The sequence below is a fragment of the Myotis lucifugus genome, unplaced genomic scaffold, assembly GCF_000147115.1.
Source record: "Myotis lucifugus unplaced genomic scaffold, Myoluc2.0 scaffold_78, whole genome shotgun sequence".
In the NCBI taxonomy this organism is placed as follows: Eukaryota; Metazoa; Chordata; class Mammalia; order Chiroptera; family Vespertilionidae; genus Myotis; species Myotis lucifugus.
Window position 1 is genome coordinate 1877651 of NW_005871126.1, and position 13350 is coordinate 1891000.

General features: G+C 37.7%; 1 protein-coding gene across 1 annotated transcript in view; it reads left to right on the forward strand.

The window, feature by feature from the left end:
• Nucleotides 1-13350, forward strand: part of SOX5 (SRY-box 5) — a 393207-nt gene that overhangs the window by 168631 nt on the left and 211226 nt on the right. The window contains exon 5 of the mRNA XM_006090652.3: nt 7613-7699. Within this exon, the coding sequence (XP_006090714.1) occupies nt 7613-7699 (87 nt within the window). The remainder of the gene's footprint in view (nt 1-7612; nt 7700-13350) is intronic.

Here is a 13350-nt window from a genome sequence, read left to right on the forward strand (position 1 = left end):
AGGTCCCAATACTAGTATGACATTAAATTGTTATTTTTTATATTTAGTAGCAAAACATGAAATATTTTGTACAGGGCAATATCTCTATGCAATTGCTTTTTGAAATGCTGCTCTCAAATTGCTTATGTTATTTTTTCTGGAATCTAATATTTCAAACAAGAACAAACCAGAGTAGTGTAGAGTGTGCAAGAAAGTACATTTATTTTCTGAGTAATGGAGTAGATAAAACTATGAGAGTTTCCTAAGTCTAACTGTTCATGGAAATTTTTGTGTAGAAAGTATAGATCCATCTTATGAGGAGTACTTCCAAGGTTATTCAAAGTTGTTGATATGTAACAATTATACACATTGATTATGGCATATTTAATTATGTGGTAGTCTTCTAAACTGTGGTACAAAATTAGGTATAAAAGAATAGGTATGTAGTATTTCATTTTATGCAAGGGTAAAAATTAAGCCTGTGAGTAATGATTTAGATATTGCAAGAATCCAAAAACATATTCCATATTAAAGATTTCAAAACCTGTATCAGCAGGCCAGACAACTTTTTTTTTCTGGCACTACTAAAAGTATTTCTAGAACTTCATTCACTTCAGGATAATGGCATATAAAACTGAGGCTTATTGAAAGCCTAATGCTTTGGAATTTCAGATGTGTTTCTGTTGTGTGTTGTGGTATGTGTTATTTTTTAACATTTCCTAGAAGAACTTGACATTTCCAGTGGCAGACTAGCTGTAGTGCTTGGCTAATGGGACTGTTCCAAGGCCTTCTGGTCTTCATTGCACAAATAACTTCCCAGATATGTAAAAGTTTTTACACAACTTCCATTGCATTGCTTAATATTTGCTCAAAATGGTTTCTGGACAGGCAGCTATTGTCAACATGAATTAAAATCTTACTGATATATGATTTCCAGATTTGGCTCAGTCTCTCCCTCAGAAAAAAATTTCAGTTATTTAATAATTAAATATCAACCTATTGAATTGTAATTAGCTTTTTGAAGAAAAATGTATTTGGCCACGTACACTAACTTGCATTTATTTTTCAGTTTTGGGGGTCCAGCTAGTGAAAGCTTCTAAGGGAAGAATATTGAGTTAACATTACCTAATTCTAACAGAGATTAAGGATGCAGACCACCTATCATATTACTCTTGTCTAAAACTAGATGAGGTGAATAAAACTGAACTAACATTTCATTTTTGAAAGTTTGACTCTATTAAAGGAACTTGTTGTGTGTGGTTTATTGAAAAGAGCAGTATATTAGGAGTTAGGCTGCAAGTTCTGCCTTTATCATTAATAGATTTTTGATCTTAGGAAAGTTTTAACCTTAATTTATAATTTCAGTCTATAAAATGAAGCGTTTGTTCTAAACCAGCTATTACCAAGTTGTATTGAGCAAAACAGTCCTCTCTTAACACTAATTTGCTTGGCCAAATATTTAAATAATATTGTATAATCCATTACTCACTTACAGATTGATAGTCCATTAGCACATAAGAAGATCTAAATCTTATATAAAAGAAATGTAAATATGTTTAATGTTAATTAGATTTACATGATAATGGAATGCTTACTTTGTTTGTTTTAGTAACCAAACAATTTGTTCTAGTTATGTCCCATATATGCCTTAGTAAATCACTTTTATGAAATGATTATTATCTAAATGATATCTAAAAATCTTCTCAGATTTAAAATTCTGATTCTATGACATGAATAATTTACATCTGCTTTTACTTCTTGACTTCAAAGAAGATACTGGTAGATTTTGAAGTTAAACCATAGTGTTGTTCCTTTCAAAAGACAACTCCCATTCCTGACCATGCACCCTATCACATGTCAGAAATAACACAGCTTAGTCTAAGCTACAAAATTAAAATATAAACAGTGGTAGATTTGGTATGACCTAACTCCTGGGACTTTGTTTAAAAAGTCAAATATTATACATACATATTTTTTGCTTGTTTGATTTTTCAATGAGCTCTGCCACTGCCGCTCAAGGGAGATTAAGGGGAAAAACCTACATAAACACAAAGCGAAAACCTGAGCTTGTGTGTAAAGCTACTGCACTGGAGCAAATGTGGTTTAATTCTTGGCACTGGCAGCTTGTTGGAGAATTACAATATGTTGGCATGAGTCTCTAGGTCTCATTGTTCCAGATGAGGGAGTCGGTCTTAAGAGTGTTTGGCACTGAAGGGAAAAAGGAGTGAGAGTGATAGGGAATGAACGGGCCCTAAAGAGGCAGGATGCTGTTGTAACAATGGCTGGCACAGTTGGGGGGGCCATTCGCTGGTGGGGATTGCTATAGTCATTGATGTGAAGAAGCATATGTGAGCAAAAGAGGCAAGGGTGAGGAGGAAAAGCAAGCAAACATATCGAAAGAGCCCAGTTGGCAAAAAAGGACAAAAGTAATCCACTTAGAGTCATATCAATATTAATATGCTGATATGGACATTTTTTATATATCTCTAATTTATCTCACAGTTTATTTATTACCATTCATTTTATTTTCTCTTTTACCGTAAATACAGATTTGCCTTTCCTTTAAAGAGACAGATCCTTGAATTAAGAGTACCTGGTTTTGTATTTCTCTCCAGGTGATGTCAGGCAAAGTATCTTTTGGACTTTAATTTTCTCATATATAAAATGGATATTATGATAACTTTTACCATTGACACAATTTTGTTTGCATCTGACACCAGTCTGCAAATGAAATGTCATGCAAATAATACCAAGTATTAGTCCTCACACTTATTTTAAAATAGGGAGCCCTAGTTTTTATTTTCTAATCAACTGTGATACCCCAATGCTTGGAAGAAGTAAAGACCAGGGAAATCTTTAAGTTTTTGCATTAAAATTATGATATATCTTAACATGAAAATAATGGGAAATCCAGAATTTGAACATTTGGAAATAATTAAGCACACAAACATTCCTCACTCATCGTAGAAAACACAGTTCAATATATATTTTTAAAAATACATTGCATTTCAGAAATGGAATATTTAATACTATCTCTTTTACTCCAAAACACGGAAGCAGCAGCACTTACATAATAAATTTTTCAAATTGTGTCAACTTTCACTTTTCTCGTATTCACACATTAATGAACAGGTGTATTATAAATATTGGGATGTTGCCATTGGGTCTTTTACATTTCTCATTATGAATATTCTATAGAATCTTTACCATTTTTAGAGAAATTTCAGTCATCTGTACATGTCCACCTATTGTGCTTATTATTGTGAGATCATTTCTTACCACTCTTTCATGAACTACCACTGGAAACAAATTGAAACAGTTGTAGTTGGTAGAATACTAGATTTGTTTGTTTTAAGCTCTGTGATTCACGGCAATTCAGATAGAGAGGCAACTGGGTAAAATGATGTGCTTTTGGTCCCTCTGAGCTAGCCAGTGTCTGTCTTGGTGAGAACCCAAATTGTTTGACTTATAGCCTAGCCTAATAGTCTTTCACTGTATGAATACATTTTCACTTTGTTGTATATCTCTACCAAATGGTCATAGGTGTTCCTTAAATTGTCCGGAATTGTAGAGTTCAAAGTCATACTGTGGGGCTGTATTGAGAACATAAAGAGAACTGTAGGAAATATAGGCTTTTAATCCCACCATACTGCTTATAGATACATGTCATCCAGGGAATGCAGTTTATCCTTTCAAGTTTTTACTTCATCCATCCAATGGAGTTAATAATGTTGGGGCAGGAAATTTTCCCCGCACCTCTTTAGTTCCTCTGGCTGGTTGAGTAATTCAGATGGCATATAGCAGATTAACAGAAGAAAATAAAGTTTTAATATGTATGCATGGGGAATTCACATAGCATGAAAATTCCAAGGGCAGTGAGGCAAAATGTCATTTGGGACAAAGGAGAGGGAGGTAAGCAATTCACAGGTACCAGTAGATGAGAAAGAGCAAACATTTGGTAAAAACAAATTCTTGCAAGGCCACCTAGAGACAAAGGGGAACCTAGTGAACAGATTTTTGCTTGAATCCTTCACATCTGCCACACTTATCATACGTGTTGAGATGACCATGCTTGAGTGCCCTTCTTGTAGCAGGTTTTCTATCTAAATCTTTTAGGCAGGTAAGGGGAGGTAAACAAAACAAAAACCACATACACACACACACACACACACACACACACACACACAACAACACACACACACAATAAAAAACAACAACTCTTGCCCTGCCAATGTCAACCCATGAGACAAGAGGTCACCAGTTTGATTCCAGGCCAGGGCACATGCTTGGATTGTGGGCTCCATCCTCAGTGTGGTGCATGCAGGAGGCAGCCAATCAGTGATTCTCTCTCATCATTGATGTTTCTCTCTCTCCTTCTCCCTTTCTCTCTCTCTCTAAAAAAAAGAAAAGAAAAGAAAAAAAGACATCTCTTGAGTTTGTTAGGCTTTCACTGTTTTCAGCTGGAAATAATATGCTGGCCAGGGTGGTGCATTCTGGGGAGACTCCCTTCATATTCCCACAATTACAATAGTTTTCCATCCTATTCACACTTGTTTGGCAGGTGAAATGAAGTAATGTGTTCGTAATAGAAAGAGCAAATAAGACTTTGAGATTGAACTAACTCCATATTGGGCAGGTAGTGATAGTTCCCTAAACTTTGACTTCTTAGATCATAAAATAGATGTACCAAAATCTAATTCAGAAGATTAGTGTGAGAAGTTGAAAATACCCTATGCAAAGGACCTGATATACATGACTTAGCGTTTGGCCCTCAATACAGTGGCTGTCTTCACGATTTAATTGTTGACAAGCAAGTTAGGAATTTATAGGGAAAAACAAAACAAAACTTAGTTCAAGACTCAATTCTGCCCTTTACATTTTGTGAAACCTCAGACAAGTCATTTTCTTTTTGAAATCTGTAAAATGTATATAATAACACAACCTGAGTCTTCATGTATTGGCTATGATTAAGTGAGAGAATAGAGGTAAAAGCATCTAGCATAGTTCCTGGCACATAGGCTGCTCAATAATTGTTTATTTAAATTTATACTGAATTTAAAGTATATATCTCATCCATTTGCAAATATGAGTGTCATTATTCAGCCACAGACGTGACAACCAGGAGTTAGATGTGTTTCCGATGTTGCATCTTTCACATTACTTGGCCTTAAAGAAGTTATTCATTTTTCTGTAGTCCACCTTAAAAGTTAGGTACTTGAAAATAAAGCGGCTCTATATATGAGACATATCTTTATGCAAGTTAATAAAGAGGCCAGGAATGTTCTGCAGGTTTCAGAAATCTGGTGGCTGTTTCTTTAACTCTGCAACTTAGACAGAAGACTTCTGTTTCTTTATGAGCACACTACAGTGAATATTTTGTCTAGCTGCAGGGGAAAAGCTTTGTCATGGACTTTGCAGACAATAGCCTTAAAAGTAAAATGGTCTGCTTTTGGTGCCGGGAGGTTCAGGAGCCTATTGTTAGTGCACAATGGATTTCTATTGCTGCATTCCTGCTTTGCAAAGGTTTGTTAGCTTTTAATGACTGACAGTACTCTATTGCAAATACCATATTGGCTGTGCCCTGTTTACATGCGTCTCAAGAATTTTTGTGGAGTGCTAGAAAAAAGAAACAGTGGTGTTTGTTTGACCTACTCTGATAAGGTTTAACAAATAATTTCACTCATGAAGTGTTTACTGGGAATGGAGAAACAGTGGAAATCTTTGCAGAAGTATTTAAAGTTACCTTTCAAGCCTCAATAAGCAGAAATATTGAATACAGTAAGAGTATATTTAATCCATTTTATTGCTCCTATAATTGTCATTACCACTTCATAAAAAGGGTATTTTAAGAAAAAGTAAATTCTTTAGGATCTTTTTCTTAAATGTGAAAAAAAATGGAAATATCTTCTGTTACAAAGGAAAATAAGTACTTTCACACATTCTATAGGTAAATATGCACACAATAGTTTTGATATATAATATATGTGTATACATGTATATAATTTTCACCATACATACTGACTATAAAAAGCAGTAATACTTTAGACATTTTTCACCATTTTACTTTTCACAATTTTTTGACATCTGAAAACAAAGCATTCCAGATTGTTACAGTTATTCCAAAGAAAATTTCACCTTCACTTGGTTGAAAACTCCACCCAAGCCTGATGGCATGGCTCAATGGTTGAGCGTCGACCTATGAACCAGAAGGTCACAGTTCGATCCCTGATCAGGGCATGTGCCCGGGTTGTAGGCTAGATTCCCTGTGTGGGGCATGCAGGAGGCGGCCAATCAATGTTGCTCTCTCATCATTGATGTTTCATGTTTCTATCTCTTTCTCCCTCTCCCTTCCTCTCTGAAATCAATAAAAGTATTAAAAAAAAAAGAAAACTCTACACAGGCTTTGTGATACAGCTGAGGGCTATAAGATCACGGCCTTTAAAAAAGTAGGTAGCATTAGCTAAAGAGGAGGATGAAGGTACCTTAAAATGGATTTGATGTGGGGAAAATTAACCAGTTTCTAATAATCTTATGGTCTCTAGGCCAGATGGTCCCTTTGATAAGTTAACGTGTACTCCCTTTATGCTGCTAGTAGGGGGTAGACAACAGTCTGCACAAACACAAATACACATATACACCAATAGGCAGAATGGCAGTGTACCTCTTAGATCTAGATAATAAGTGTGGATATTGTTATTTAGATGGCACATACTGGGACACTTATCTTTCAGTACACTCCATTTTCTAACTGAATGCAGTGCTAATCGCGGGATTGAAAGCCATTGTCATTGTGTACCCATCTAAATGCTGACAAGAACATACAATTACATTGTTTGGAACGGAGTTTCATGTTTGGGGACTTTATTAGCATTTATATTTACTTATGCATTAAAATCCAGACACAAAAGGAGAGGTCAAAACCATGTGGTATGTAGAAACACATACCAGAGGAAAGCATAACTTCGCTCTCTAAAATATGTGCGCCCTGTCCCAATACAGGGCATTTTAAAACGAGTGTGACACCAATCTGAAATAAGTAAATAATAAGTGTCCATGAAAGGCATTACTCACTTCTCTAGATTTTGCAATCTTTGTAAAGCTTCCTTTGTACCAACTTTTTTTTAATGTTCGCAGCAAATCTTTCCACAGTGTGCTTACCACCGCACGATGTTAAACACATATTATAAAGTGGATGTAATTGTAAACACACAGAGGGATATAATTACATGTAGCAGATTTAAGAGCTAATTCTTTGCCTTTTTTTTACTCTGCATTTTATCAACATAATTATTTTTTTGACTGCAGACTAACACCCTGAAATTGACAAGCACCCATTATAGCAGGAATTTATCCACCAAATTGAAAAACAATGAACTGCAGGTTTATATGTACCCATTGTCATAAAGAATTAGAAGGGCTTTGTTCTGCAAGAGGAAAAAGCTAATGATTTTGAAACAGCAGGTGACAAAACACATTCTTTTTTTCCTCCCCTGTTATCAGTTTGTTGATGAAGTCATTATGAACTGGGGCTGGGATAGGGACGGCCTTATTTTTAGCAGATAGGGTTTTAATGAGCTCCATTGTAAAGATAGTCATGTTGATTTGCTTATATTTTTTTTTCTTCTCTACTTAGAAACCCCCAGTATTGAAAAGCTACTCTCAAAGGACTGGAAAGACAAGCTTCTTGCAATGGGATCAGGGAACTTTGGTGAAATAAAAGGTAATATGTTTGCAATTATTGAGATCCAAAATATATCAGGGTTCTTATTTTCTCTTTGTTTGTACGTTATGGGATAAGTGGTGTGTTGTTTTATTAAAATAACCTTGCTGTATCTTTAGAAGGCTTTGGTTTTCATCATTAAAAGATATGTGATTTACTTCTTTAATAGGAATATCTAAAGCAGAGTTAAAAGCTGCATATATTGAAGTGATTACATATTAGAAGTATGGATGTACATAATCTACATTTGAAACCAGAATGATTAATGGGGAAAATTTAAAAGAAAGTTGCTTTGTACTAATAAGGGCAATGTTTTGGTGTTTTGTGTGGTCTTTTTTTTGAGTCATAAATTACATACAACTAAGAGAAAAATCCTAAATGGGCTTCAGATAATACTGAATATTCATATCTATTTTTAATTGATTTTTTTTGAGAATGAGAGGGAAGGAGAGGGATAGAGAGATGAAAACATCTATGAGAGAGAAACATCAATTGTCTGCCTCCTGTACACCCACTACTGAGAATTGAGCCCACAACCCAGGCATGTGCCCTGACTGGGGATTGAACCCGTGACCTCCTTGTTCATGTGTCGATGCTCAACCACTGACCCACACCAGCCAGGCTGAATATTCATATCTTAATAAACTTATACTAATAACAAGGGGAGAATATTAAAGTTTATATAAAACTATGGTCACATGATCCTTTCAAATTAATTTAAAAGTGTGTTTTCTCAAATCATAGTATGCAATCTATGATTTTCTGTTTGTTGCTAGTAGGACACTTTTGGTTCTGAGTTCTAAAGGATAATTTTTTCGAAAAAAGTACTGATTCATCAACATTAAAATAGTGTTATATACTACTCTGTATACCTTGTGATGGGGACTGAATATCTATGTACATTAATATGCATGTAGAAATATGGGCATAAACAACTTTTTGCATATGTGCTCATGCACATGTGTTCTTCCAATGAGAGGCCATTGTCTCTCTTGAGGCTCCACCTCAGAGCATCCAGGAGGAAGGCGAAGCGTAGATCAGTCTTCTCAAATGTTTGACCCACAAGCCACTAACATCTCAGTAACTTGAAACTTCCAGAAAATCTTTGAGTATTTCACTTTTCATCATATACTTGGAGTTTAGGTACATTCAGGTTATGGCAAGGTGCGCATGGGTGACGAGAGAATGAATGGGTGCTAAGCAACAAAATTTATCATGGAACCTGATTTAAACAAATAATAATATGCCTTAAAGAGCTCAAAACAAAGTTTGAAGAGAACAAAATAGTGTCTTTTTCTGAGGCAGCATAGCCTTTATATTACTTTGTTGCATTTTAACCCATTTGCGCCTGAGATAAAGGACTTGTGATTCTCCCAGGTTCTTTATTCTCCTCTGACCCAGGTAATAACTGAGAATAGCACAGAGAAGCCCTCGGGCCCCAAACCTTGTGATTGTGTTCCATTGGAGGACAAACATGCTTCCCTCCCTTGTTTTCCTCACAAGTCAGACTTAAAAGCAGCCACAGCAGTGATGAGAAGCTCAGAGGGACGAGGCTTCGCAGTCCTTTCAGGCCTGCCTGTGGGGTTAGTTCAGGGAGCTGTGGTGCACTCACAAAAGAAGTTTCTGTCTTTAATTTTGAGTTTTTTAAGCTTTGCATTTGGAGCGCAAGTTTGGTGATTGTCCTCTGGTTCTGTTCAAAAAGCTGTTTTCTGATGCGTTTTAAAAGCAGCCGTAGATCTTTCTTCTGTCGGGGGCATGTGATTAGGTGCTGGATCAGGTTTGGCAGAAGACTGAGGAAATTGCGCTGGGTTGCCTTTCCTGCTGACTGCCCATGACAGTTGCAATTACTCCCCATTGTTCCTAGGTGGCTAGAGAGTGGAGAGGATACAATAGTGTGTTGCCCTCTGGGGGTAAATAAATTTGACTTAATGGTTCTTGGGGGGTCAGACTGATGATTATGTGGTGCCCAGGAATGTGGTTTTCATGCCACCTCAGAAGTTAGACAAGAACAATGGCTTAGTTGTTTGGCAGCTTTTTTTTTTTTAATGAGGCAAATAAAGGTGTAAGTCTCATGGAGTCATACACTATGTACACTGTTTTTGGTCAGGGTAGGGAAAGATAAGTATGACCTTTATTCCATTATTAGATGATTTCATAATGATACCTTAGAATAATTATTTGAAGAGAAGTTTTGCATATATTATTATTTGTATAGCCCCTGCAATATTTACCAAGTCTTCTTGTAAATTGAAACTTTTCTCCTCTATTTAATCAGATCAGTTTTCATTTAACTTTTATTTTCTTTTCCATTGAATTTATTGGGGTGACCATGGTTAACAAAATTATACAGGTTTCAGGTGCACAACTCTACTACACATCATCTGTAGTGTGTGTTCACCACCCCAAGTCAGGTCTCCTAATTGGTTCCAGGAAAATTGTGAGTGAGTGTGTGTGTGTGTGTGTGTGTACGTGTGCACACATCAGCAAGCACCTATTCTGAATATCTAAGACTACAGCCAAGTGAGGTCTGAGCTCAGTTCCTAAGTGCTGGCTTCAATGTTGTTGTGAGTGAATTAATTCTAGGGCATGTAGACAGAGAATAAAATAATAGCTTGGCAAAGTTCAAAAAAGTGTTTTTTACTTTCAAAAGAGTAAAAATGATAAACTTTTTTATTGTTAATCCTCACCCGAGGATATTTTTCCCATTGATTTTTAGAGAGAGTAGAAGGGACGGGGAGAAGAGAGAAACAGCAATGTGAGACAGACACATTGATTGGTTGCCTCCCATGTGGTTGCCGTCCCTGCTGAGGATTAAACCTGCAACCCAGGTACATGTCATTGACCGGGAATTGAGCCTCTGACCCTTCAGTGCATGGGCCAATGCTATAATCACTGAGCAACACAAGCCAGGGCAAAAATGATAAACTTTTAAAAGTAGGAAAAATAAATAGTCTTTGGTTTGGATAGTTTAGGTATCAATAAATTGTTTTCCTACCTGTTTAAAGTCAGTCTCACTTTTTAAGAAACAATGTGAGTCAGTAAAGGTCACCACTTTTAAAAGCATAAAATTATTTTACAGGTTAGATTATTTTGCCTGTATGAATTTACACCATTTTATGGTCTGGTACTCTGGAAATGTGAAGTAATTAGATGTTAAAGTTACATTAGAAACTATCCTTCAACACGCGCGTGTGCATGTGTGCGCGCGCACGCACGCACACACACACACACACACACACACACACACACAAAGCGACACTTGATCCAATTTTGCAGAACAAAACAGTTTGCCTAAAATTCTCTGCAGACAGCAAGCAGTCCATCCATGTAATAAACTGATTAGCTACCTAAGGAAATTATTTATTTCTTCTTCTCAAATCAGCCATATAGTGTAAGTGGACAATTTATACAGTTTTTTGCCCTTATTGGAAGCAAAGGCACTGAGTAAAGTTTCTGTGAAGGATAAAGCAATACCTTTTATAGCCTCGTAGTTATTGGAAAGGGGAAAACACAGTGCCTGCATCCCAGTTGGCAACCATTTGAGTCACACACTGTTTCAGCTAGAGTGACATTCCATTACACTGAAGGTCACTGCATTGGCACTTCACCTGAGGACAGTATCGGGGACCCATGGTGGCTCTGATTATTCTGAACAGATCATTTGTTCTCAGTCAAATCATTGCAACTTTTGTATTTTATTGACTTAAATTTATTTGTAGAATTATAACAAAAAAATATCTGCATGTAAAATTCTATCAAATAGCATCTCTATCTCGGTGAGGTTTTTAAAAGAAGGGCATTGTTTGAGAGGTTTTCTGGCTAGGCCACTCAGAAATGCCCAGATCGGTTTCTCCACCTGCCTTCTTTGAAGAATTCTTTAGAACCTGGTTTCTTTCCCATTGGTGTCCCTGGTGGACCTTTCTCACCCTACTCAAAAGGCATTCGTCTAGGCAGGCAAAGTGTGGTATCTGGTGTTAAAGAAAATGCCAACTGAAGTTAGTACAGTAAAAAAAAATGGCTCTTTTTGAAAGCTATAATTTTGTTCTTTCTAGAAGTTGGGACATAAAGGCAAAAACCAAATAGCTCTATAATGCCAGTAATGGATTCGAGGAAATAATCCACTCAGCAATACTATGGCCTTTCAGGTCTTGCGAACTAAAGACGTCCTATGTGGATTGAACATGTGGATTAAAGTAGATCCCCTCTTAGGTGACATAACATTCTGAGATAAAAAGAGATTGTTGATTCAGTATGTGGCCTGAAAGAGATAATTCTGTTTAAATAACATTAGACCATTTGAAAACAAGCAGCCTGGGGATAAGAATCAGATCCCAAGTAATAAATCCGAGGGGGTTCTGCCTTTCTCTCTTGTTGGATAAGAGCGCCACTGAAAGAAGCATTCGCTGTAAATTTAGACTCTCTCCCGTTAGTCTATTTATTCACTATATTTTTCAGTTCATTCAACAAATTCTGCTATCCAGTTGGATCTGAGTTTGATTGATTTATTGATTGGTTATCTCTTTCTTTAAATGCAAAGTCTATTAAGCAGACATTCTTGTCTGGCTTGTTTGTACAGTGTAGCGCTCCAGCACCTAAATGGGTGTGAGGCACATAGGAGGAACTCTGTGGATATTTGCTGAATGGATTAAAGAGGAGAGCCACCCATTTGATGTAGTTCTCAATTGGGGATGATTTTGCTGCATCCGGGGAAATTTGGCAATGTCTGGAGACATTTTTGGGGTGTTATAACTAGGTGGGGAGTAGTACCAGCACCTAGCCAGAGACACTAAACACAGATATCCAGAAAAAGAATTGTATGGCCCAAAATATCAGTGTCCAGATTGGGAAACCCTGATCTATGTGAAGAGTTTCCCAAGGGAAACAATTGGAGTACAAAAGCCTTAAGGTGAGAGCATGTTTCCATATTGGTTATAGAGAAACTCAAAGAAGGCCATGTGACTGAAACATTTTTGCAGAAGAGAAAGTGGGAGGTGATGATGCCATAGAAGTTGACGGCAGATCATTCAGGGCTTTCTAAGGATAGGGAGTTTGAATTTTTTTATATACTAGAGACCTGGTGCATGAAAATGCATGAAAATTCATGCACTGGACAGGGGTCCCTCAGCCAGGACTGCCCCCTCTCACAGTCCGGGAGCCCTCAGGGGCGGGAGGCAACCCGGCAATCAGGGGAAGGCGATGCTCCATCACACCTCTGCTGCTGCCACTGCCAGCAGCGCAAGTCTCGGCTGGCTCTGGTTACCTGAGCCTCAGGTGGCCCTGGGTGGCTGGGCAGCCGCCATCCGAGGCTTGCCTGCATATCGGGTATCAGCTGGGCAGCTGCCATCTGAGGCTTGTCTTGTGCCTTGGGCCGGCCCTGGGTGGCTGGGGGGCTGAGCGAACTGGTGGACTCTGGAGGTAGGTGCATGGAGCAACCAGGCCCGCCAGGGGCAGGCCCAGCCTTGCCGAGCCTGCTGTCCTGGTGGGGCTGAGGGGACTGGGTGCCGCCATCTTGTGGCTGTGGGCGCAACCATCTTTGAGAGCGGGGTAGTCAATTAGCATATTCCCTCCTTATTGGCTTGGGCACTGACATCTTTGAGGACAGGGAAGTCAGTTAGAATATTTCCTCCTGGTTGTGGATGGGGCAGTAAATT